At 32.1% G+C, this 27717-nt stretch overlaps 4 protein-coding genes across 4 annotated transcripts; 3 read left to right on the top strand and 1 right to left on the bottom strand.

The window, feature by feature from the left end:
- The first annotated feature begins 3150 nt into the window (after positions 1 to 3150).
- Positions 3151 to 3912, top strand: LOC139873322 (uncharacterized). Its single transcript, XM_071861251.1, has one exon. The coding sequence runs from the start codon at positions 3207 to 3209 to the stop codon at positions 3717 to 3719; it is 513 nt and encodes a 170-aa protein (XP_071717352.1). The 5' UTR covers positions 3151 to 3206; the 3' UTR covers positions 3720 to 3912.
- A 6765-nt stretch (positions 3913 to 10677) lies between these two features.
- LOC139873581 (geranylgeranyl transferase type-2 subunit alpha 1-like) lies at positions 10678 to 14404 on the top strand. The gene is made up of 8 exons (XM_071861516.1): positions 10678 to 10793; positions 10904 to 11057; positions 11582 to 11748; positions 11833 to 11937; positions 12429 to 12824; positions 13351 to 13525; positions 13752 to 13920; positions 14016 to 14404. Exons 1-8 carry the CDS (start codon positions 10678 to 10680, stop codon positions 14402 to 14404), a joined length of 1671 nt encoding a protein of 556 aa, XP_071717617.1.
- Positions 14405 to 14730: 326 nt separating this feature from the next.
- LOC139870073 (uncharacterized) lies at positions 14731 to 16226 on the bottom strand. Its single transcript, XM_071857923.1, has one exon. It carries the CDS (start codon positions 16008 to 16010, stop codon positions 14892 to 14894), a length of 1119 nt encoding a protein of 372 aa, XP_071714024.1. The 5' UTR covers positions 16011 to 16226; the 3' UTR covers positions 14731 to 14891.
- A 3656-nt stretch (positions 16227 to 19882) lies between these two features.
- On the top strand, positions 19883 to 22288 carry LOC139873513 (exosome complex component RRP4 homolog). Its single transcript, XM_071861441.1, has 7 exons — positions 19883 to 20028; positions 20653 to 20754; positions 20829 to 20874; positions 20977 to 21066; positions 21394 to 21459; positions 21590 to 21658; positions 21830 to 22288. Exons 1-7 carry the CDS (start codon positions 19883 to 19885, stop codon positions 22286 to 22288), a joined length of 978 nt encoding a protein of 325 aa, XP_071717542.1.
- Positions 22289 to 27717: the final 5429 nt, after the last annotated feature.

Consider the following 27717-nt stretch of genomic DNA (forward strand, 5'->3'; position numbering starts at 1 on the left):
GGTATCGAAGAAACACCAATTTTAATATATTGTAAACTGCAAACAAGGCAAAAAGAAACGTGATTGACTCTATGTTGGATCGATTCATCCAAAGATCTCTTTTTAATATTATATTATGATATTATGATTATTATATTGTATATTTGTATAACTTATATGATTAATAATTAAGATTATGATCACTATTATGAATATAATTCATAATTATAATCTATATATCTATCTATCTATATACCTATAAGAATTGAGTCCAAGAATCATAAGTATGGTGTAATAAATATAGTTTTACCTCATTAAAACTAATACCTATGTAAAAAAATAATAGTAAAAATGGTAAAAATATTAAATAAATAATAATTCTAGCTAATAGTGACTGCATAATTATATTTATTATTTATTTATTGAATACTAAATATATGATGGTATAAATGTAGGCAAGTTAAAGGACGATAAATTGTTTATACAACATAAGAGTAAAAATGACCTAATTTTAAATAATAAATGTGGATAATAAAATTATAGTAATTGGTAGCCAAGAGATAAAATGGCTTAACTGAATTAAAAATGTAGACAAATGAAATGATGGTATATTAAAACAATCTATTTAACTATAAATAGTGAATTGTTCATTTTCATATATTTAATAGTATGAATATTAAAATAGTGATTGTGTTAAAAAGGATATAATCTATAAAATATATTAAATCATTCAATTATGGTGTAATAAATATAGTTTTACCTCATTAAAACTAATTACCTATGTAAAAAATAATAGTAAAAATGATAAAAATATTAAATAAATAATTCTAGCTAATAGTGACTCCATAATTACATTTATTATTTATTTATTAAATATTAAATATATGATGGTATAAATGTAGGCAACTTAAAGGACGATAAATTGTTTATACAACATAAGAGTAAAAATGACTGAATTTTAAATAATAAATGTGCATAAATAAAATTATAGTAATTGGTAGCCAAGAGATAAAATGGCTTAATTGAATTAAAAATGTAGACAAATGAAATGATGGTATATTAAAATCATCTATTTAACTATAAATAATGATTTGTTCATTTTCATATATTTAATCGTATGAATATGAACATAGTGATTGTGTTAAAAAGGATATTATCTATAATCTATAAAATATATTAATTTAATTCACTCAATTATAAAGGATAAACTAAAAGGTAAAATATTAATAAATATTATTTTAGATATTTATAAAATGAAAATATGTTACATTATTAACTATCATTATTTAAAGACAAGTTATTTTGAAAAAAAAATGTTAACTAATAAATATTGTTTATTAAATCATGATTTCAGTCAAAAAAACATAATAATAAAATTAATTTTATAAAAATTGTTTTAATCCTTATTTATTCTTTTATTAAATATAGATATAAGTTTCAATCATTTCATTTTTCCTTATATTTAATAGATAAGTTATAATCCTTTCAACTTTCTTATATTAACTATATATAAGTTTCAATCATTCATTTGTCCGATATTAAATAGCTAAATAAGTTAATGCATTGTTGCCTATAAATAAGATTTTACATTTTCGCATTATACATTTTTTATTTCAACATTATAGATATAGCCGATATAGTTTTTTAGATATTCTTTTTCGTCTTCACAATCGTCATCATTTTAACAAGATGATTTGCTTATATAATGTCGAATTTCTATCTATCACCTTAACGTTAAATCTGTGTTATGGTAAGACTTTATTTAGATGTTATGTTATTGGTGACCATAGATTTTTTTTTATCTCTTTTATTATAATTGTTATCTTTATTTATTGATTCTTACTTAGAGTTCATTTATAGTAAGTATTTTTTATTTGTGTCCAATTCTCTACATAGAAACAATGGTAAGAATAGTTGTATATTGCACCTGACTAACAACTACTTTTTTGGACAGTGATTTTGGGCAGCCAAACCTTAGTCTCGCACCAATTGAACAAAATCCACACTTTTGCAGGTCTCAGATTGGCTAAAAATGATGTTTCACATATTTCTTTTGAAAATAACACTTACTTGGTCATGGAGCATATGACATTAACCATAATTGTTTATTCATACTGTTGCTATATCAAAAAAATGTACTCAAATTTACATACCTATGCACTCTTAATCACCATAGCTTTTTACTATTGTTTAAATCATCGACTATCGCTTAACTACATACCGACAATGAAAATTCAATGACGTGCAAAGCACGGGCATTACTCACTAGTAATAATAATAATAATAATAATAATAATAATTAATAATAATAATAAATGGCTTTTAAATTTTTTTATAAAAATAAAATTACAATTTAGGAGAGATTAATATTTACTTTTATAAAAGATTTTGTATTATTTTTTAAATGAAATTAATATATAATTATGACATCATCATTATTAAAATTAAGCTTAATGATGACATTATCATTTTAGAGGTTTATTAGACTACTAGTGAAATGACCCGTGAAATCACGGGTTTGTTTAAACGAAAACGTTTAATGATATGTTTTAGGTATTAAGTGAACGTAAATGCTAAAATCATTTAGTTTAATGACCCGTGGAACCACATAGTCCGACTAAGAAACTCGTCAGCTGAACAATTCACCAAACACCTAAAATGCATATTAAACAATCTACATCCAATCATAAGAGATAATATTGGTTGTCATTTTATTTTAAAAGTGTAAATTAAAATATAAATTTAGAATTGATTTCGTTCTGCCTAACTTTTATACCTTCTCGTACTCAATTCAAAACAATTAATTAAAATAATTCAAAATTATTTAATTTTAATAGTTAAAATAATTATTAATAAAATTTAATAATAATAATTAATTAATAAAATTTAATTTTAATTCAAAATTATTTAAATTAATGACATCACTTACCGTGCTTAGATTTTTTTCTTTTTATTTTTAATTTTCTCTTAACAAATGAATTAATCTAATAATAATGACATCATCATTTTAGAGATTTAATAGAAACTATAGATAGATAGATAGAATAGATAGATAGATATATGTGTAAAAGGTCTTAAAAGCTCTCGAGTGGTATGTAAAGATAACCTAATGAAAAATGAAATAACGATACGATGACGTGTATAGTCAACATGGACCCATTTTAGTTGATCTCAATTTAAGCTCATAATTAAAATTAATTTGCATTTTCCTAATCAGAAAATTAATAATGACAACTCCGGCGATCTTTGCCGCAGTTACGCCGATTAATTCACCTCATTTTACCTTCAACAACCGTCTAATTTCTCCATTAATACGTGCTAGTTTTCATAATTGCTCTCTAACAATCAGAAACCATAACCCTAACCCTAACCCTAGCCCCAACAACAGAAGGTCGAACCAACTTCTATCGATTAAAGCAACGACAGCGTCGGATTCCACGGCGATCGTAGACAATCCAGCTTCCGCTTCCACGTCAGAAGAAGAAATTCCTTCGAAGATCGGAGCTAAGGTTAGGGTTAAGGTACCGTTGAAGGTGTATCATATACCTAAAGTACCAGAAGTTGAATTGAAAGGTAAAGAAGGTAAGATCAAGGATTATATTGCAGTTTGGAAAGGTAAGCACATATCAGCTAACTTGCCGTATAAGATTGAGTTTTTTGAGAAACTTGAAGGACGTGGTGATGCACCTGTCAAGTTCTTTGTGCATCTTAAGGATGATGAGTTTGAGTATATTGATTGATTCATGATTCTTTGGTTGAAAAAGCACTACTTAATACATGATTATGATATTGTTCATATAATAGCATATTTCACTGTGTCACTTGTTAATTGTTATGCTATACTTGTAAAATGTACACTAGCTGTGGTACTTTAGATGTATATGCAATCTTTTCAATTGTTGTTTGCGAATTCACGATTAGTCTAATAATACAAGAGATTGTTTTTTGTTTGATTACTATCTGTATTTGTATGTTGTATTGTATAGAAGGTTGTAGATTATTAGTTAAATCTAATGCTATTATTGTCCACCGTTAAACTTATGATAGGTGGTGTTGCACAGTCTGTTGTTATCCACCATTAAACTTAAAGCATTTAGTTATTTGCCTAAATCACAGTTTACAAATATATTACCTTCTGAAGGTGCATTAGGTCATTGGAAGGTTTTAAGTCAACTTCTACCTTCTAAAAGATGTTCCCGACTATTAATTAATGATATTACTTTGATATTTTTTGTCGGTTCTTAGAAGTCAGAAATGTGTGTGTGTGTATCTGTAATAAGTTAGAACATAGTTTATAGATGGCTAGGGACGTTTTTGTTATTTCAGCCTCAACTTTGTGCGTTCGCTCAAATTATATAGTTATATCACTTCTGTGTAATCCGGTTCTTCAGAGTCTGATAATTCATAATCTTGTTACATCTCTAATAACTGAACATTCTATCAATACATAAAAGTAGACGGTGTTGTAGGCCTTGAGTTTAGCAAGCAGGGTGACTACTTTTGGGTGAAAGTTTGTTTTAATAGCATAATTGTTGAGTTAAGGTCCCATCATCTATTACACTGGCACACTGAGTATTGGTTGGTACCAAGCAAGGTTGCAAAAATCGCTACATGGGGAATACTTGGTCCGGAATTTTTAGGGAGTAATGTTGATCAAGTTTGACTTTGACCTTTTTCGAGGAATATCGAGTTTTGACCGAATAATTGGACTGAGTAGTCGGGAGACGTTTTGCCGAGTACTCCCGAGTTCTGGAACACTGGTACCAATGCTTTCAACTCCTTATATTAAATTATCGACATGAACACGTATGTCCGTAAGCTTTATCTTGTATAGGCTAACAGAAATATTTGAAACCCGCTTGATAAGATTGTTTAGCTTAATAGAGTTGCTTCTAGTAACATGTAGTTGTTAGTAATGAGTATACTACAATAAACCTTTTTTTGGTACAGGTATGCTCATGAGGGCTTTCACCATAATATGCCTAAACCTTTCAATACTAATTTTATTTTCAACATGACATAAAACATTTTTTAGTTGATCTGTCATTCTGTCTGCTTAACTATAACCTTTTATTATTGAGTCTAATGTGTACGCTTACTCTCATTTAGTTAATAGCTAGGCAGCTAGTATCAATTGCCCTGCATAATCATCAACCATTGTCTCATTTTTTAGAAGCATATTTTTGATTGATTTCTAGTTGATGTAGGTTTTAGTTGTATTTGTGATTTGATCATAGTTCAGTCTGATTCGTTGGAAAACTTTATTGGATATGCTTTCCTGTCCGCTTATTGCTCACGACAGGTACTACAGTATCTTGAATCGATTTATATCTTGCATGCATTCCTTATTTGTTGTTGGTAAATAACTTATATAATTTACATCTGTGATTGTTACATTATCTGTTATATTTCATTTTCATAATTTACATCTGTGATCTTTATAGACTGTTGCACCCTTTAACCAGATTTATTGTGACACGTCATCAACACATAAGTCTTGCTGATTGGAGTCTGCCAGAAACAATCCAAATTCCCTGTACAGCTTGTTATTTTCTGCAAGACACGAGTTCTAAAATCTCTCGTTTTCTGCTCTGATTACTCTTATCTTTTGGTTCACGTCTGTTTGTATGTTCTTCCCCTCTTTTCTCCTTATAGAAGACTGTATCTTGAAACAGGAATAAGGTAAATATATATTTCATAAAGGTGTAAATATATATTTCATAAGGTAACTGAAGAATTCCTATTAATTGATCAGTTCTGTTTTGCTAAAGTTGCTCTTGTATATGGATATTAAGTTTTTTTTTTGTCATATAATTTATACTGTAGGCATGTTAGGGAAAAGTGTAGCTATATTATAGAAGAGATTGATAGAAAATATATAGCACATGTTTGATTTGATAAAGAATCTAGGCTTCATTAAAGCATCATTAGAAGGGACGTTCCGTCCTTTTCGAACACTATGCATGCCACCTTTAGAATGGCTTTGAAAACCTCAACATTCTGTATTAGTGGTCCACATTTATTTACTTTAGGACGTGCAAGTTTTTCGCACATGTTATAATTGATGATGATGCAATCTGGTTTTAGTTTTTTACTTTGTATATTAATATTAATATTAATATAATATAATAATTATAACTGATTATTTTAATTTTTAAAGAATCATCTTAAACGAGTTCGAGTTCGTACATCAATATGGGCAATAAGCTAGTTAAAATTTTGTGTCAATTAGTTTAAAATTTTAAACGAATATCGAGCTCGAGTTCGAACATAGAAAAAATAGTCGAGTTCGAGCTCGAACAAAATATGAGAATTTTTATCGAGTTCGAGCCGAGTAATACTTAAACGAGCCGAGCTCGAAATCTTCCTGATCGGTTTGAGTTCGGTTCGTTAACAGCCCTAGATATGGTATCTGTTTCTGGTGTCAAGTCATGAAATTTGGGGATAGCAGTGTTTCACGATTGAGTAAGTAACCACATCGATTACAAAGTGTCCATATTTCATACAGTAGAATAGATCATAAATAAGCCAAGTTTCTTTCCGACTTTTGAACATTGCATTATTACCTCTTTATAAATTCACTAGCTTTTGCTGTCCATTTCAGGCTTGGAAAGCTTCTCCAGAATCTGATTCTGCACACTTGACAATTGGCTGTTAACAGATTTATTAATGTCAGAAAAAGATGGAATATGATCCTTTACCTAACACTTAACATTGAAATATTACTTTTGAAATTTATAATTAGAATATTTCATAACCCTTTAAGTTGGAACCCTATGCAAACCTCTTAACGTCATTCATAAGCTTTAATTTTAGTTAGACATAACTAGATAGGTTATGTGTTTCATTGACCCATAAACTTCCTTTTGAATACTGTAGTAACCATGCTTAAGAACAAAATTGTAACGATAATAATCTAAACTAGCCAATATGATCTGCGAGGTTAGTACCTAGACACTGGACTACTTCAGTACTTCTAACCTGTCTAATGCTTTGGATCTGTTTTTATTTTTAGTTACTTTTTTCGTCATATTAGACAAATGGATAACGTTCTCCTAATTCAGACTATCCAGGGAAGAGGAATTTATTCACTCATGCATGCGGTCTAATTGGGTTAACCAGTTTCCGACCCTTCTCCCTAGCCACCCATGATAAGCTGCCAGTGAGGTATGAACTTGAGATATTTTTTTGAAGAGATCAGGGCCCCAACGACTATTGTTTGTTGGTTAAAATATTAGACGAGAATCTTAATCGAACCTTTTTGACATTTTTCAAGACGCACACTTTGAAAACTAATAATTAATTGATTTATTATTCTTAACTCTTTTATTTTTATTTTTTTATTTATTTTTTGTTGTTGGCGAATGCCACTTTACTTTTTTCTTAAATAGCCATGCATTGTTCTCCTAGTCCCTCATTATCACTCCTTCCCTTTTACGTGATGGCGAAAGATCAATCAAGAAAAAGCCTTGCAAGGAGTTCATATGAGAAGATATCCAAAGTCACCTTTGGTTTTACACGCCGAATTTCACACCGTCCCAAAAACAATAACATTCATGATCCTTCACAATCAACCACTGATCCTCCGACAGTCAAACCTCTTGTCTCCCATACCCCATCTTACCGGCCCATTTCAGGTGAAGTGATCCCGACCCCTAAAAACGAGTCTTATGTTCCTCCTGAAGTAAAACCACGTAAAAAATTTGTGCGCTTTTCATCTAGTAACATCAACAAGAAAGGAGATGGTGGTGGGAATGAGTTGGCGAGCCAAAAGACTTTTAGCGAGGAGAACTACAATAGTTATATTGAAAGTACAAAGATTAAGATGAGAGCTCCTTCGAATGTTTCAGTTGGAAGGACACTTACCAGGCGTGAAACATTAAACGATTTGTTTACTAGTTATATCAGCAGAACAAAACTTAGGTTGAGAACTACGACCAGTGTGGACTCCTCTAAATGAGCCTATATATATCACTTCTGAGACTATTACAATAAGAATAGGGGGCTGTAGCATGGTCGAACATGGCGGTGACCTTCTCCTCCTTTGTGTTTACTGGTTCACGTGCCTTGTTCACTTGATTATTGTATTATTCACCGTGTGTTGTGTAATATATGTGAGCTATCTTAATATTAGTTCATCCCTTTATCCCCTCATTTTTATGAAAAATATATCATTATTATGGTCGGGTTCGTCTTGTTTTGTTCATTGGTGTGATGCCTTTTAATCGTGTAATAATTGTTTAGCTAGTGTGTGGTTATAGTTTTTCGGGTTGTTAGGGAAGCTCGTAGTTTTCGTTTAGATAGTTGCTTTTTAAGTGCGAGCTTCCCCGTTTCCCCCGTCTTTTTGTAATCCTTGTTGTGGGCGTTTTCCTTTGGAAAATGATCTTAGTAGTCAGTTCTATATGAGAATTTTCGAAAAACATAAAAAATTATGTGGTTGCTCCTTATGGTGTGTACCATACTGCACATTTGTCATGTCACTTTTTTAGAGGAGGTTGGTCACCATGGTTTAAATTGTTATGCGGTTGGTCTCTCTCATTAAGGACCGTATGAAAAAATCCCGTTGAGTATTAACACATGCCTAGCATGTGAGGGTATTTCCGTCAATTTACCTTTTCACGTATTTTCGTCATTTGTTACTTGTTAGTGGCAGCCTAGAGTTCCAACACCATAACCGAGTAACCGCGTACCAAATGGAACCCCTAATAGATATGACTCAATTAATGTTGTTACTAAATGGGGCGTCTTTGGTGCACCACACCTACATATGTTGCCCCGAGTTCTTCCAATGACCCTAAGCTCAAGAAGGCTACCTCGTGGTGGCACCTGGGTTTTGTGAATTATTATTATCCTCTAATGTGGACATCAAAGTTTGATTAATCTATTACAATGAAAGATCATATCTTATCAGCGAGAAATGATTATGTTTTTCATTAGGGGTATGTTTTGCATAAGTAGCTGATAGTTTGTATAGTTTGTAGCTGATAGCTGTTAGCGGTTAGCTGGTAGTTGTTAGCTTTTTATATGTATTTAAGTAGTTGGATCTATTAAAATAAAGCTTTAAGCTCTTTTAACTAGATGAAATTTTCTATTACAAGTTTTTTCATAGAAACTAAAAGTTAAAAGCTCCAAAAAGTTTCATGTCAAACATATTCTAAATATGGCATTGAACATGTCATATACAGTCAAAATAGTTGCAATTTGGGTCGGGTCGACCCCATAACAATGCTTGTCAAAAGTTTCTACTTTTTATATAAGGAAAATGAAGTTTAGAGTGTAAAATATAATATAATTACTGAAACTATATTGTTCCACAAATTTTCAAATATCATCTTGACAGAATATATTAAACAAGAACAAGAACAACAACAACAACAACAACAACAACAACAACAACAACAACAACAACAAAAAAACTCAATCCCACAAATGTCGGATATGAGGAGGTAAGATGTAGACAATCATTCTTCGATCTTAGAATAAAAAGAAGTCATTTCTTCACCCAGAGTGAAACACTCCAAGAGTAGAGAAAGTCCTTCCTCTCAATGTTCTATAGATAGAGAGATTGCTTCTGAATGAACCTTCGATCAATAAGTAGGTTAAAAAAAGTGTGAGACAACATGAAAAATGATAAAATCAAATTTTCATGACTTTTAAAACATGTTTGAAATTCAATTTAGGCTATAAGCGGCAATCAAGTCGTCAATAGATCGACGCTTGATGTTCTTGTTTAACTTGAAATTCAATTTAGGCTATAAACAGCAGTTAATTATTGCATAATTTATGCTTATCTTTGCTGTGACATCCTTGTAGTTATTCGTACAATGTAAACTAAAAAATGGAATATGGAAGTTCAATGGAAGCATCAATGTACAAGTATTGCCTCTAGCTAGCGTTTGATAAAATCTTTTTGGCCGTTCAAAAAAAATGTATAAGTATCCATGAAACACAAAAATGTTTTAAGTAAACTACAATAATCTTTACTTAAACATAATCACGTTTTAAGTACAACTATCACTACTCGAATTAGGATACACCTACATTTCATTACTGAAATGAGTGTTATCCAAGGTGAGAAAATGAAGAAAGGTGAGGTGATTGAACGGTTGAATATTGAAGAAGACGATGAGGATTTGAGTTGGGATATTGAAGATGATGATGAAGCTGATGGCACTTAGTAGTTTCAATGTAGCATTGTGTGTTACCAGCGGATTTGTTGTTAGTGAATGTACATTCTGGTTTGATCTTGTTCTTTGATCCTGTTGTTTTAGTAAGCAGGAATTATTTTGTCAATTCTATCATTTAGTTGAACCACTTGTGCCTAAAATGTGTTAAATGCATAATTTGTTCTTGTTTAACCTACTCTTGGGTGATATTGGCAGTAAGCAGGAAATACCAAAATTATGTCTCTTTCCTAATATCTTTGAATCATGGTTTTTATAAACTTCAATTGGTTGCATTTGAATCAGCTATTTTTTCCATTTTTAGTTGATTTTTGCCAAATCCACAAGGACATAAGGTATTCTCATTGATTGATCAGGTGTATATTTGGTATTGATATCATTCAAAAATTTAGTTGATTCTATACACGGTATATGTTTCATCTTCACCTGTATTTATATTATATCATTAATAAATTCGCATTTTCATTGTCACCGTTTATAAAATATCAATTTTGTGTAATTCTGGGCGAGAAATATGCATGGAATATCAAGAAAATCAGCAACGCCAGTTGACGATAAAAAATCAGTTCTCACAGCTGCCGTGCTTCGATCACTTCAATCTCAACTTCTTTACAATCATCACAATAATATGTAAAATCTCTATCTAAATATATAAATATGCATTTACCTTTTTTTTTAATTAAAAAAACATCGTCGTTTGATGAGACCTCTCCCTCTGTATATTGCAATTGTAACTGTAGTTATACTAAAGAAGCCCTAGATTCAAATGCTGAGCTTGTTAAGAAAAATCCTGATTTTATGACCGCGTGGAATTATCGAAAACTTGCATTCCAGTATAATCTCGATACTGTAAACGCGGATTTGAATCACATCATCGATGAAGAATTGAAAGTTGTGAGTTTCTTCTATATATTTTCTTTAATTTAATATAATTTAAACCTTCCACGTGATACAAATTTCATAATGTGCGGTCTAATTTTTTTTTTCTTTTCTCCTATTCAGCATTGTTTGTATTGTATTGTAGTATATACTACGGTCAAGGTTGAAAAAGTAGTGAGACGGGGTCAGGACGGTCGGCACCTTAAACGGTTCCAGACGTTTGACCAACGTTGTCTTTATTTAAATATTGAAATATTTATGTTTGAAAAGATTATGTTTGAATACATATAAAAAGTCAATGTAGGTCAACATCCGTCTTTTCCATTGTTGACCGTTTTTACCGTTGTTTAATCGTTGACCGTTTTTTACCCTTTTTTTTATCCGTTACTACGGTACACTAGTAAATCCGTTCACGAGATAGGGTCGAACTCACAACCTCAAAATCAAAGTTGTAGACGATACTGCTAGTGTGTTAGGCCAAAGGCCTTCAAATGATATATAAAATACCATAAAGTTTCGATTTTTAAATGTGTATGTAGGTTGAGGAGGTACTAAATATTAATCCCAAGTCCTATGGAGCTTGGTATCACCGAAAGTGGGTGCTAAGTAAAGGGAATACTTCAACAAAACATGAACTCGAGCTTTTAAATCTTCTATTATCTCAAAAGGAAGGCGCGCGAAATTTTCACGCATGGAATTATCGGAGGTGAATATGTGTATTATGAAATATTTCAGTTCTTGATTTGGGAATTATGTAATCTTACGGGCCTTTTCATTATGTTTTTCTCAGATTTATAGCGGGATTCAAAAATATATCTGATGAGAAGGAGCTACAATTCACAACAGATATGATTAATCACGACTTCAGTAATTATTCTGCTTGGCATAATCGTAGGTATGACTGAATTTGAATTTCTCCTAGCAAAAGCCTACCAAATATATCATTGATCTTGCAATAGTATCAATAATGAAGTTTATATTTAGACAACAGAGGTGGCACTTCAACCAGTGAACTTCGGATGGGACAATTTGGGTTATGTTTGATCTTTAACGGGTCAAGCTTGTAAACTAAAATAAACACTCTGGGCATAAAAGAAATATGTCAAACTGGTAATCAAATTGATGTACTTCTAATCTATAAAAACTACAATAATTTTCTAAAGAGTGTTTCAGATCAACCCGGTGAATACGAATTAGTCTTCTATCCTCCCTTAAGCTTTGTGATTACCCGTTTAATGTTGGCTCCTTTACTTAGATATTGACGGCTGGGTGCACTTCATTTTTATCGTGGCATCAACATATTTCATCTTCAAATATATTTTAATGGTATTGTGTCTGATATAGTGGTTATAAATTATGTGTTTTTTTCAATTTCAATATTTGCAGTGTACTCTTATCTCGTCTTCTTAAAAAAAAGGTAAAAGGATATTTTCCAAAGGAGAAATTTTTATCAGAGGAGTTTGACTTTGTACGGAGTGCGGTTTTTACTGACCCAAATGATCAATGTGGGTGGTTTTATCACCTCTGGCTTTTAGATCAGACTATCAAAGTTCACACTAATGTAAACATGATGCCATTGCTTACGTCATTAATTTGGATGACTGAGATGATAGATAAAGAAATATATCACTATCGAACTTTGCTGTCACCGGTAGTCACGAAGTCAGAGAAAGATGAGCGAAGTAGGGGTCTCTTTCTTTCCAAAACGAACGCCTTGTGGTTAGCTGAAGCAGACAATATGATTAACCTAGCAGCTATAAAGAAAGAAGAAGAGGCAAAGTGGTAGGCTTGACCTTTTGTTTACTTATCGTTCATTATCCATGTTCTAGGTGGCAATGCAGGCTGGGTTACGGGACAAAACAATTAAGTTTTATAATACGAGTTAAAATAGGTTGAGTTGGGCCGACCTGCCAACACTTTCTAAGAAAATTTTAAGAGAAGTTTGGAAGTGTTATAAAGTAAATTGTTGGTTTTTAATAAAGAGGTTTCGAACACTTGGAAACACTTTGGTTGACTTTTGAGTTTTGACCGTGTTACGCGTTCGAAGAGTTTTTTGTGTTATAGCCAACTTCCAAAATTATTACTCCGTACTTGTTTTGCCCGTTCGAGATAAATTACGATTGAAGTTGGCTCATTGTTGGGTAAATGGGTTGGAAACGCCACCTCTACTTACTGCTCTTGTTGTTTTTATTCCTAATGTCCACCATTTCTTAATTCTCACTATTATTATTTTTTAATCTTAATCGCTACCTCTACTTACCTATCACTATTATTATTTTTAATCTTTTCTTTTTAATCTCTTTGATAGTAAAATTGCGATGCTTACACTTGCAAGATTGTTAATGGCATACGATGCTATGATATCAACCAATACGCCGGCAATTTTGAAGAAAGTTTTGAAACTATATTCTCAATTGATGAAGCTAGACCCTCCACATTACCAATATTACAAAGACGAGCACAGCTTAGTTTTGTTGAAACAGGTAATTGTATCTTCATGTAACATCTTCTTTAGTAAGAAAGTAACAAAACTTCTTGTTTTGGTTAAAGATTTAAACTTTTGTACAGGTGGCATAATGGGTGAGCCCAGTTTGGCTTAACCGAAACAAACTTTTTCCAAAAATTTGAACTTTTGATTATTATAACCCTATGATGATTGTATAAGCTCTATTTGTATATGTATGCACTCAAATAGCTGTTGTATTGTAGATAACTTCTAGCAACGAGTCTTTGTTGAAGTACTGCTCGGAGCATAAAGACTCAGGTTCATTGTGGCTAAGATTGAACTCTCTATCTTTATCACGAATTGGATGCTTTGAGCGGTTATTGTGGGTGCAAAATCTTGATCTTAGCCACAACCAACTTCATTCTATTGAAGGTAAAACACCTTTTTATATAACAATAATATGGTTCACATATTATTGTTAGTAAATATTATATCAGTTATAATTATTATTAATTATTCGTTTATAGGATTGGAGGCTTTGCATCTTCTGACATGCTTAAATCTTAGTCACAATAAACTTGGTAGTTTTACGGTGTTGGATCCATTAAGATTATTGAAGTCACTGAGATTGTTAGATATATCCTACAATGAGATTGGTGCGCATATTGTAGACACAAGACGATATTTGTGCTTATCTCCACTGTCACACACTCTTGTTTATGATAAAGATTTTGAAGATTTTGCTACGGATGATGCCAAAGTGGTGAACTTTTGGGAAGCTTATTCAATTTTCAGAGGTTTGAAGATTATGCAGCTAGATATAATGGGGAATATTGCTGTTGATGAAAGATTTATGTTGTTTTTGGTTAAATTATTGCCTGGACTTCAATGGCTTGATGGTAAAAAATTAAATTAGTCAAATCTGTGTTATTGTCTTTAAGAAAAGATTTACATGTTTTGGATTTATTTTTATAGAATACAATTATTATTATGAAGGTGATGGTGTACTGTTTTCATACATGATGTACTTTTGATTCTGGTTCAGTCAATACTACAAAATCTTGCATTGTTGTTGGAATGTTCATTAAATGAATATTTTCCAAATTCAGCTTGCTTAATGACTGATAAAGTTAAGGAAGAACCCTACAAGTAGAGCATTCTTAGTTTTGATCTATAAGGTTTTGAGATAATGAGGCATTGAACAGACATTTAAAATAAGAACAATTATATATTATACCGAGTATATATTAAAACAAATTTTAGGCAGAAGTAGATCAAACTATACAATAATATTGACATAGTAATACCTGCATACTGAAATAGCAGGATCAAAGAGCAACATCAAACTGTACATTCAATAACAACAGATATGTTAATTGGTAACACACAATGCATTATTGAAACTACTTGCTGCCACCAGCTTTCACTGGTTCACCATCATCTTCAATATCCCAGCTCAAATCCTCATCGTCCTCATTAATATTCAACCGTTCAATCACCTCATCTTTCTTCATTTTCTCACCTTGAACAACACTCGTTTCTGCATCCTCCCCAATATCCCCAATCTCATCCCACTCAAGATCTTCATCCTCCAATTTAACATCTTCATTTTCATCCGACTTCCGCACCAATTCAACTTTCTCATCAACACTTTCACAACCACCTTCATTAACACTTTCGCCACCATCGTTACGTCCATCCGTTTTCAACACCGATTCAAATTTCTTATCACACACATTACTCTCATCTGCATTTTCATCAACAACATTTGTTTCAATTTCACGCGAATCACTTTCCTTATCATCATCATCATCATCAACATCCCAGCTTAGATCTTCATCATCATCAACACTCAAAGATCTCTTTATGAAACTAGCTCGTATCTCCTCCTGTTGTTTAAGCTTATACACCTTATAAAAATACCTACACCAAAAACTCCCCTCATCAACCTCATTCGGAACAACTTTTCTATAAATCGTTTCAACGAATTCGTTCCCCGATTCACTTCCAATCAACTTCTCAATCTCACTCCTCATTTCATCCAACACAAACCCTAACTTCCACTTATTATATTCATCAACATCCTCAGGTTCTTCACAATAAGTCCTAACATCACTTTGAATCACTTTCAATTGCGAATCAAACCGATTATACATTCTCAAATTCTGCACGGATTCAGAATCATCAATACCAGAAGGTTCTAGAATAACGTCTTTAGTCGATTTAATTACAACGTCGATCGCCGAAGCTCCGACTTCACGAAACAAATCGGATTCTTTCTTTAATCCGGATCCGAATTCCTTGAGATCTCGACGGTATGTTTCAAGTACTGATTCCGATTTAGTTGTTATAGTTTTCACTAGATCTCCGAAGCTCCATAAACCGGCGTCGGTGGCGGAAACCTCACGGGAAAAGGTCGAATTTGAATCAGTGTGCTCCTTTACAGTTTGTTGATTATTTGTGTAATTGTTCGCGTTCTGTGGATCATGATCATCTGATAATATAGATTTGAAGAGATTCATTTGAAATTGAAGTGAATGAAATGATTTGTGATTTAAGTAAAATATAGCTTGTTAAGAATGCGTGATTTGTGATTGAAGTAAAATATTGATAAGAATGCGTATTATTTGGTTTTCGTAAATCACGTTAAGAAATAATTAAGATTTATGGGAGGGAATTTTGGGGAAATGGAGGGAGATTACTACTGTATTAAATAACTACCGACTGTTGGATATAGAACACACAAAAAAAGAAAAAAAAGAAAAAACAGAGTTCTAATCTACCAACACAAAAATTAGTTGAGGGCTTTTATCCAACTATGACTTCATGCACCAGTGCCCGAGAAATACATTAGTTGCCGCATAACAATTGAAGGCGATAACTTGTAAAAAAATTTATGTAATCAGCGTCTAACCCTAATACTAAACGTCATGTGGCTGGGTGAACACCATGGCACGTCCGCAACGAGAACCACGACTATGAAGCGTAAAAAACACATACCAATCAACAAAACAAGCCAAAGTATCTGAGATCCCTAACCACCACCCAATCATCACTCTACGTCGACGATCAAACACCACTAATTCTTCTATAATTACTAATAGAGATAGCAGAACCCGCTGCTTCCAAGAGTCGGGTTATGGCGATTGTGATCACGACATTATGGGCCATTTGGCGGTTTCGAAACGGGGTCGTTCTTAATTCCTCCTTTTGTAACATTAGTAGTATTTTTGATGTTATTAGATTAATTTGTTTTCGGTGGACTAAGGCCATTTGGTTTCAGATTGGAACTCATGGTTGTCTAAATCGTTGTAATTTTTTCCTTAACGACTTGTTAGGGAACATTTTTTAATACAAGATTCTTTGATCGTTAAAAAAAAAGAACCCACTATCAATAATTTGTCAAAACGCGTTCACAAACTCCTATTGAACCACTCTAAAATCAGGGGCGGACCTATATGGTTCCGACCGGTAGCACGTGCTACCAGTCAAATACGCGATGTAGTGGAAAAATTTTGGGGGTTTTAACTAGTGACACCAGTGAAAAATGTAAATTTTCTGAGTGACACCATAGAAATTATAAGGGATTATGATAGTCAATCAGTGTATGCGTTTGTTTTCCTGGTAATTGTTTTGCAACTTTGTATAAATATATGTCGAGCAAAATAAAGATGGAAAGAAGCAGGTGAGTTTAGGGAGACTTGTTGGGGAAGATGACTTTGGGAGAGGGTAAATATTTGTCTTTTTGTCACATTTTCATTTATGTCATTTCAGCTTCTAATTTATACTTCATTTAGCCCCTCAACTACAAATATGTCTTTGAACATTATGTAAAATATTTAAATATGTAAATAAATGTATAGACTTATAATGTTAAATTGTTAATATATCATCGTGTTTAATGAATTTTGCATTGACCTAAGTATATACGGAGTAACCGTCTAAAACGATGCATGTTAAAATGTTTCATAAAATCAATGGAAATGATAAATAGGAATTTAAAATTTGAATATGTGTGTATTTTTTTACCCTTCGCTCAATTACTCATTTACTTGAGACAATGACTAATTCATCTCAATTACGTTGTATGCTAGTTTACCCTTTACATTGTATTTTTTTTTACCTTTCGTCTCAATTACATTGTATGCCAATTTAGTCTTTACATTTTACCTACTTTTATCAATGACATACAAAGTTAACTATTAATTTGAGACAATCTGAAAATATATTGCTTATTAAACTGGCCCAAAAATTAAATGTCAGCCTATTAATTTGTTTCAATATATACGTTTTCGTTTTAATAAACTAAGTTCCCCTCACCTGTAATTACTAGCTCCGCCTCTAGAAAATGAGTCATCTGGTAGAAAAAATTTTAAATTTTAACTAGTGACACCAGTAACTATAATTCCTAGATCCGCCACTGTCTAAAATGCCACCAAAACTCAAAATTTACCATGAGGGAACCCAAGAACACTATCTATGAGTGATACTTACGAATTTTAAAGGTTTGTGGAAGTTATATGAGTGATTTCATGAACGAGTTTAGTGGTTTTGTGGCGGTGTTTTCAATTTCGTAATTTCATTTGTTTTTAATTGAAATTGGTGGCTCGTGGACATTTGTTTTGCATTATAAGATGTGGTTAGGTTTGGAGGTGGTTTTGCTTGATTGGTGCAAGTCTTTTAAGTGTCATTGGTTTTTTCATGGACGCTATTGTTGGTTGTTGATGGCTATCTCGCCTTTTGTGTTGTGTCCTTGCTCTCGGGTCTCCCCTTGCTCGTTGGTTTATTTCTTTAGTGTCCGGCCTATATCTCGTTGAAGCACCTCTTGCGTCAGATGCTTTGAGATTGCATGATTGCTTTCTTGGCACATATACTAGTTTAATTTCTTCCTTATGGGAGTTCACCCTTTTTGTGTAAATATTCGTTAAGGTTGACGCTTGAAATGTTATTTTGGAGCTTGGAGTTTTGGGATGAAACCTGAATAATTAAGATGCAGCTTGTTATCACCATCAAATCTGTCCAAGGAGCTAAATATTATAATGCTTCACTTGGGACAGGATGAGCGACGAAGGCATGGATTTTTGTGTTCTCGATAGTTATGTTTTTTTTTTTTTTTTTTTTTTTTTTTTTTTTTTTTTATTAGTGTTTTATGTATTGTTGCAATATTTTGCTCTTGTCGAGCACTTAAGGTTTTATGAATATTTGTTTAGATGATAGACAATATAGTCAGATCAAGTAGGTCGTATGATCTACTCAAACAGATCGTTACATCTGCATCACTTGTAATTTTTTAGATGGTCCCGATCTATTTATTTTTACTTATGTTTTTAGAAAGAAAAAAAAACTAGGAATTTTAAAATGAGTGATAGTCGGTATAAGAGAAAACTAGGAATCTAATTTAGGGTACGTTCAAAGAAACTGAATGATTAAGCGCCGAATAGTTCATAATATTACTAATTTCAAAGTTGTAAATGAAGTTACTTCTGAATGACAATAAAGCGTTTTTGATAATTAATTCAAATTAATAATATGAATGATGTAAAATTACCTTATTAACCTTTGACAAAAATAAAAACTACAATATATTATCTAGTAATTATTCTTGGGGTGTGTTTGGCATACAAGCTTCTACGCGTTTACGGGAGCTTAAACTTATTTATTCATAAGCTCAAGCTTATAACTTTTTTTGACATACAAATTTTTAAGAGATGGAAAACACAAGCTCTAGATCAATAAGCTACATGAAGTGGCTTATAAAAATAAGAGCTTATGAAGAGTAAGATTACATTATTAACCCTTAAACCATTATAAACTATTTAGTTTTTGTCCTTGTATATCATTTTACACACATAAACTTCAGTTTCGGTTAGTATATGCCAAATACTTAAATAAAATAACTTTCATCATCTAGTTTAATACAGAGTAGATAAGTTTAAGCTCTTGCTACTAGTTAGGTTATTCAAACACGCCTTTCATATATTTTAGTTGATGTTACAAAATTTTAAGGTGCTATTAAACATTAAACATTGAAACATTCAGTATCATTCAGAGGTTTGAAATAAACGTTATGCTTAATTTCTGGATATGTCAAATTGTTCAAAAAAAAGTGTGACTAGAGGGTGCATATAATGTGCAATTTACCCGGTATCGGGTCTCACACTCGGGGGCTTGATTAACCGAGGTTTTACCTCTAAGAGGGAGCCAAGTGATCGTTCATAGGGTTCCCGCTTACCCAAAACAACAAACGCTATTCTCCATGTTTTTAGATTAAAACATTTGATGAATCCGGGTCCGGGTCCGGGTCCGGGTCAGTAGCGTCCAATTTCTATTACGAGTAGGGTTTAGGGTTTATGCGTTTGTTTCCATTCACAAAATTCAAATAACAAACACAAAAATGAGAGGAGTGGAGTTATCATTGAATCAAACACAAAAGTTAAGACTAGAAACAGCACTCGAATCACTCGATTCTGGAACAAATTCTTATGCTTCTGTCACCGTTGCCGATTCCATTCCCGTTAATCAAGAAGACGACGTTCTCAAGTATGTTTCCTAAACCCTAATCACTGCTTACCTTCACCTACACGTTTACATATTTCGTATATTTTTCGTATATTTATATTCAACAAGAATTTATAATTTAATAATGATAATAATAAGAACTGTGACATCCTAATAAATTACCACAACATAAGTAGTAATTTAAGTTGACAAATTCGCTCTTGGCAATTGTATATGGGTTCGATGGTGATTTCAAACATGTTGCACTGAATTTTTATAATAAAGTAGCATATTGCATCAAATGCATTTATACAATCAGAAGAACAACCTTAAAACTTGCTAATTTGTCGATTTGAATGCCTTAAAAGTTTGTTAAACACCTCAATTGAGATATAGATTTGTTAACTTGTATGTGACAAATTGTGAGTTTTTAGCTTATAGCTATGTTTATTTGAAAAATAATTAATTTATGTTTTGGATTCTTTATAAAAAAAAAAAAATCATAAGTAATCCCTTTACAATGATTGTAAATTTGTAATGCTATTTGTGTAAATATTTAATAAGAAATCATTATGTATTTTATTTTATGACGATTAATGCTATTTTTGTGTTTTTTGTTGCTTGTTAGTTATTAAGGAGTATTATTCTTTTGTTGTAATAATTTAGGGGTCATGGGACTACTGAGCTTGAGGGTGAAGTTGTTGCAACTGTATGTGGGGTAATCGAACGAGTAAATAAATTGGTTTACGTTCGTACATTAAGAGCCAGGTATTTGGAAAAATGTTTATTTGATGTCATCTTGTTAAAGTTACATGTGTGTGATGGATTTAAAATTATTATAGGTATAAACCCGAAGTTGGTGATATTATAGTAGGCCGCATTATCGAGGTAAGTTACTACTTGATATAAAGACTTTTTTTATCTGTCTATTTTTTAGGATGCAAGTATACCAAGATCTATTAAGATGAATGTAGGTTCTTCATGATATAGGTTGCTCCAAAGCGGTGGAGATTGGAGATTAATTTTAGCCAAGACGCGATATTAATGCTTTCTTCAATGAATTTGCCTGATGGCATACAGGTACATCCCCCATACCCTATGTCGTGTGCTACTGCTATTATATTTCGATTTGAATATTGCTAACTTTCAAGGAATCATATATCAAATAATGCATAATTTAAGATAGGGAATTTTGCTTCTTTTTTTTTTTTTTTATTTTTTTTATTATTTTTTTTATTATTTTTTTTTTTTTTGGAATGAAGAGAAAATAAATTACCACATGTGTGCTCCATAACACCTCAGTTATGTGCTATGTGTATTAACATCTGATAATGGGCATATATCAACTTTGTGCATTTAAACCTAATTTCACTTTTTCCCTTCTCATGGTGTTACTTTAATTGCTAGAGACGGCGAACTGCTGTTGATGAGCTCAACATGCGTAGCATTTTTGAAGAAAAAGACGTCATCTGTGTAAGTTCAACCTTTTTGCCTAGTATATTATTTCTATTTATCTGTTACATTAGTTTAGTTGGTAGGTGGACCCTGTTGTCAAAACGTAATTGTTACTGTAATTATTGTATGGTTGATTTTGTTCTTGTAGGCTGAAGTCCGCGATTTCATGCGTGATGGGACACTACAACTGCAAGCGAGGAGCCAGAAATATGGAAAGGTTTGTCTCGACGTAGACTAACCTATAAACAAATTACTTATGTTGGTTTTTTAGCTATAACAAGAGTATATGTATTGGGTTCCATTTGTGTGACTATGTATATAGTCTTATTGTTTGATGTCATAATATATATATAGCATTATGATATATCTTACTATTTCTGGTATACAGTTAGAAAAGGGTCATATGATCACAACATCTCCATATCTAGTGAAGAGGCGCAAACAACACTTTCACCATCTAGAACAGTACGGAGTCGACTTGATACTTGGATGTAATGGGTTCATATGGGTCGGTGAACATGTTGAAATCAAAGATAAGATGGAAGAGGATGAACCTGGTAAACCCGACCCGCAAATTGAAAAATTCAAAACAAACTTGAGTCTCGAAGAACAAGAACAAATTTACACTCCATTTGAAACCAGACAAAACATATGCAGGATTGCAAATGCTATTAGGGTATTGTCGATATTGGGATTTAGTATCACCTTTGATGTGATTTTGGAGATTGTCGATTTAAGCACCACTAAAGGTATTGATATACATGAGATGCTTGGTGCTGAGTTTTGTGTTTTGGTTGCTGAAAAAGAAGCTGAGCGAAGAAGCTCGACAACTCGAAGGAAACGATAGGTTCGACTTTTGACGCATATGGTTATTCTCAAATTTTGTATTTCTAGATAAAAAAAAAAAAGTTTTGGTTTTTATTTATGTAATGAAAAGCAGTTTGTGATGCTAATGAATACTGATAGATTTGTTGTGTATCAACTTGATTTTAATTATCATCATGTTTGTTTGTATAGTTTTTGCTGTGTTTCCATTTCATCAAGTTTATGAGTGTTCATTACATTGTGTGTCTTAGACCTTTTTTAACCCTAACGGTGATGTGTGTAGTCACTTGGTGAAAAGAGTGAGTTTTTGACTCTGATGTGGCAATGAAGTTAAAATATGATTGGAACTTGAGTATAAAATAAATAAATTCATAATATAAAAAATATTTGAATACCTCGAATCCGTAATCGATTTCAGCCATGAAGATTTCGGGAAGTTATAGAGAAAATGCCGCAGATTGTAAGTTTGAGTAACAGGCCTGTGGTCAAGCATGTTGACTTTTTAAAAACTTGTGGAATCAAGTTGGATCAAGTGATAAAGATGGTTGTTGGTTGTCCACAATTGCTTGCTTTGAATATGGATATAATAAAACTTAATTTTGATTATTTTGAAAGTAAAATGGGACGGGATTTGGATGAACTGGTTGAGTTTCCGGCTTTTTTTACTTATGGTTAGGAGTCGATTATAAGACCGAGGCATCGGATGGTTTCAAAGAAGGGACTTAAATGCTCACTTGCGTGGATGCTTAACTGTTATGATTCGAAATTTGATAAGAGGATAAATTATGACACGATTGATTTGGAGGAGATCGAAGATGATGATTCGTCATTTGATATGAACATTTTGATGGAACCTAGAAACAACGAATCCGATTCTGTTGGACAGTGGTCCAAATAATTGACAAACATTTACTAAGACAAATTGGAATTGTCTTTTGCTAGAAAAAGTTTGACTTTGCAAGTAAAAGATGTGCTAGTTGTTTATTGGTTCTTTTCATACATGGAAGTAATATATACATGGGTATGCACGTGCAGGTGTGAAGTCATAAAAGGAAGCCAGGTACTTTTCACATGTGCAAGTGATTGTTGGCTGGTACTTTCATACGTAGCATTCACACAAAGGAAAAAACAATATATATAGATGATCATGCATAAGGTGAAAGGCATCCAGAGGGATCAAATTCAAAGAGAGGATCAAATATTACAAAAGAAAAAACATAGTTGATAGGGTTTATCAACGGAGTGTGTTTATTTGTGAGGGTATCACAAAGCAGATAGGGAGTTGATCAGTAACATCAACGGGAACCTTTCTTTGTGAGGTTGAGAGTTTTATTCTTGTAAGGAGTGTAAAAGAGTGTACGAGAAACTTAGATTTTATACTAAAATCTAAGGGGGCTTGAGTTTGGGTTTAACTCATAGTGTACTTTTTCTTGTACTGGGTACTTTTATATTATAAGAATAAAAGAGACTCTTGGGGTGGATGTAGGCAGGGTTTTGCCGAACCACGTTAAATCGTCGTGTTATCAGTTACTTTATTTTGCATTCTATTATTTCTCGCAAGTTTTTCTCAAACAAATATATCCACGCTTCCGCTGGTGTAGCCGTGTGACGACCCGGAAATTTCCGACCAAATTTAAACTTAATCTTTATATAGTTTCGACACGATAAGCAAAGTCTGTAAAGTTAAGTCTCAAAATTTTGGAATTGTTTACATGAATTCATTTACCTTTCGTCCGCTCTCGACGATTCACGAACCATTAATTGTAAATAGATATGTGTGTATGTATATATAAATAATAATTCGAAATATAACTTGAAGTATTATAGGTTGTTGTTATTAAAAATTAATAAAATAAAAATAGGATATTATAATAATTATTATTTAAAATATATCTCTACATATAAATAAAGTATATTAAAAATAAATATTAAATGATTGTAATACTCGTTTGATGTTTCGATTGATATTAAGCAAGTTAAATTTAAACTTAAGAAATTTTAAAATTAAAGGTGATCCGAAAATGAGTTATATAAGTCATAGGCTTATTAAAATTACATTTAGGATCTAATTATTTAATTTTAACACTTTCTATATTTCACCCATAAATGAGAAGTACAGTTGATGTAATTTTTATTTAACCAATTTTGAATCGAATTTTATACCATAATAACCAAAATAAATAAATATAGTTAATTTAAAAATATGAATTTTTTTCTGAAGACTTTTATCCGCCACTGATTTATCAACGGAGCACGAATTTCAGTCCGTAACAATTTACGCGTTTATAATTTTAATAATATTATAATTATTATTATATTAATATTATTAATTATTAGATTACTTTTAGTTATATATATACATCACTCATTGCTGTACATGTTTGAAAAAAGGAACCATCACAAATTTCCGTTTCTTTTTCCTTGCCTAATTGATACTTTATATCATGTCATCTATCATATTACTTTTAGTCACTCTATTTGTATGTGATATATGCATTTATAAATATAGATAACCTCCAACCAAAACCATTATTTAACATACACCACCTTTAATACTTGCAAGTCAATCTCCACACAATAACCAAATCATTCTTGCTATATTGCTCCTATTCTAGCCAAACACCAAACCATATGCAGCTCAATTTCGGAACCCATATCACCACCTCAATCGTCATCTCAAACCACCGGTTACCTCGCACTACCTCGCATCACCTTCTAGCCAACCAAGATTATCGTGGACTGCTGTTATTACTGCAACTTCTGTTCCGTCACCACAAAAACTCGACATCAATTATGACTACTACTACACTTAGTATATTTTTTTTTCTTGTTTCTTTGTCTCCATCGCCAAAACCATCACCGTATGCTTCAACTACTGCTGTACCTTTTCCTGCTGCTGTTTGAAATCGTATCACCATCAAACCACCACAGGCCACTGCTACACTGCTGAATACTTCTATTTTTCTGTTTTATAACCGTAAACCACCACAACCCGCTGTTTTCGTTCGTTCCTATTATTAATGATGATGATGATGATTATATAGTGGCAAAATGATGAAGATGCTGATGTCCGTCGCTGTTTCTATTTTAGATAATGACTACCACTGAAAACCATCGTGTTGTTGCCGCTTTTTGTTCGAGGACCACCCAAAAATCGCACCTGTTGATATTTTCATTTCTGGTACTGTTTGGAGCCGAGACCAACACCTACACCATCATATTAGGTATAAGACTTGAAATTATATTCATGATTATTAATTATGATATGGTTACATTATTAAGTTAATGATTATGATTAATAAGTTTATAAAAATGATTATGAATATGATATACGATTATGATTAGAGTTATGTCATAATGATGATGATGTTAAGAAGTTGATGAACGCGATGAGAAATTAAGATGATGAAAATGCATCATGAAAATGTTGATTTGATAGTCTATAAGAATGATGATAGTATTTATGAAGATGGTTATGATTTAATGCTTTGATAATAATAATATATAGAGAAGACGATGATGAGAAGAGGTGAGGAATTCATGAGGAAATTGATAACAGTTTGTATAGTTTAAATACATAAGAACGCAACTTAATATCTGAAATAAATAATGGTTCAACGGTTGGAGCTGTATTTGTGGAACGAGAGGTCGTGGTTCGAATCTAGGCAACAACATTTTTTTTTAGGATTAGAAGTTGTGTGGGTTGTGTTGAAAGCTTGAGCCATTATTTAATTGTTGGGCTACTATAATGCTAAAAACGAACATATATTTCATAGCATTATTCCTCAAGAAAGACAAGCTTTTAGTTGCAATTGTTCTATTTACAAGTGATATTCGTTTGTATAATAAAAGGTGAAGACAAAAGACAGATTCAACGAATTTTAGACGCAAACGACCAAAAAGCTCAAAAGTACAAAAGACAATCAAAAAGGTTCCAATTATTGATAAGAAACGTCTCGAAATTACAAAAGTACAAGATTCAAAACGCAAAGTACAAGATATTAAATTGTACGCGAGGACGTTCGAAAATCCGGAACCGGGACCAGAGTCAACTCTTAACGCTCGACGCAACGGACTAAAAATTACAAGTTAACTATGTATATAAATATAATATAATATATAATTAATTATATTAATTATATATATATTATATTTATAAATAAAAAACCGTCGGCAGAGAAAAACTCCAAGGACTGAGCTGTAAAAGTAACCTCCGCGACTCGCGGAGTTTGAAGAGGTTTTCACCGCGAGTCGCGGAGCCCCAAAATTGAAAACTGCCTATAAAGCCAACCGAATTCTGATCAAAATGATCATCTTTTTCTTCTCTTATCATACGTAAAATTTATATATATATATATAATTTATATTTTAATTTTAATTTTAATTCTAATAATAAGGGTATGTTAGCGAATGTTGTAAGGGTGTAAGTCGAAATTCTGTCCGTGTAACGCTACGCTATTTTTAATCATTGTAAGTTATGTTCAACCTTTTTACATTAATGTCTCGTAGCTAAGTTATTATTATGCTTATTTAAAACGAAGTAATCATGATGTTGGGCTAATTACTAAAATTGGGTAATTGGGCTTTGTACCATAATTGGGGTTTGGACAAAAGAACGACACTTGTGGAAATTAGACTATGAGCTATTAATGGGCTTTATATTTGTTTAACTAAATGAAAGTTTGTTAATGTTAATATAAAGATTTACAATTGGGCGTCCCTATAAATTACCATATACACTCGATCGGACACGATGGGCGGGGTATTTATATGTACGAATAATCGTTCATTTAACCGGACACGGGAATGGATTAATAGCCACTAGAATAATTAAAACAGGGGTGAAATTACATTCAAGGGTAATTGGTGTAATTGTTAACAAAGTAGTAAAACCTTGGTTTACACGCAGTCGATAACCTGGCGTATTCATTAAACAAAGTATTAAAACCTTGTTACAATTCGAATCCCCAATTAGTTGGAATATTTAACTTCGGGTATAACAATAATTTGACGAGGACACTCGCACTCTATATTTATGACTGATGGACTGTTATGGACAAAAACCAGACGGACATATTGAATAATCCAGGACAAAGGACAATTAACCCATGGGCATAAAACTAAAATCAACACGTCAAACATCATGATTACGGAAGTTTAAATAAGCATAATTCTTTTATTTCATATTTAATTTCCTTTATTTTATATTTAATTGCACTTCTAATTATCGCATTTTTATTGTTATTTTATTTAATTTCACTTTTAATTATTGTACTCTTTAATTATCGCAAGTTTATTTTATCGCACTTTTATTATTCGAAATTTCATTATCGTTATTTACTTTACGCTTTAATTTAAGTCTTGTATTTATTTTTAATATTTTACATTAGGTTTTAACTGCGACTAAAGTCTTAAAATCGACAAACCGGTCATTAAACGGTAAAAACCCCC

This window comes from Rutidosis leptorrhynchoides, chromosome 10 (assembly GCF_046630445.1).
Source record: "Rutidosis leptorrhynchoides isolate AG116_Rl617_1_P2 chromosome 10, CSIRO_AGI_Rlap_v1, whole genome shotgun sequence".
NCBI classification, from domain to species: domain Eukaryota; kingdom Viridiplantae; phylum Streptophyta; class Magnoliopsida; order Asterales; family Asteraceae; genus Rutidosis; species Rutidosis leptorrhynchoides.

Bases quoted from the DNA above. Each gene is read 5' to 3' on its own strand.
- LOC139873322 (XM_071861251.1), top strand. From the start codon at position 3,207: ATGACAACTCCGGCGATCTTTGCCGCAGTTACGCCGATTAATTCACCT.
- LOC139873581 (XM_071861516.1), top strand. From the start codon at position 10,678: ATGCATGGAATATCAAGAAAATCAGCAACGCCAGTTGACGATAAAAAA. The intron at 10,794-10,903 runs GTAAAATCTCTA...TTGTAACTGTAG, and splicing joins TACAATCATCACAATAATAT to TTATACTAAAGAAGCCCTAG. The intron at 13,526-13,751 runs GTAATTGTATCT...GTTGTATTGTAG, and splicing joins GCTTAGTTTTGTTGAAACAG to ATAACTTCTAGCAACGAGTC.
- LOC139870073 (XM_071857923.1), bottom strand. From the start codon at position 16,010: ATGAATCTCTTCAAATCTATATTATCAGATGATCATGATCCACAGAAC.
- LOC139873513 (XM_071861441.1), top strand. From the start codon at position 19,883: ATGAGAGGAGTGGAGTTATCATTGAATCAAACACAAAAGTTAAGACTA. The intron at 21,067-21,393 runs GTACATCCCCCA...TTTAATTGCTAG, and splicing joins ATTTGCCTGATGGCATACAG to AGACGGCGAACTGCTGTTGA. The intron at 21,460-21,589 runs GTAAGTTCAACC...TTGTTCTTGTAG, and splicing joins AAGAAAAAGACGTCATCTGT to GCTGAAGTCCGCGATTTCAT.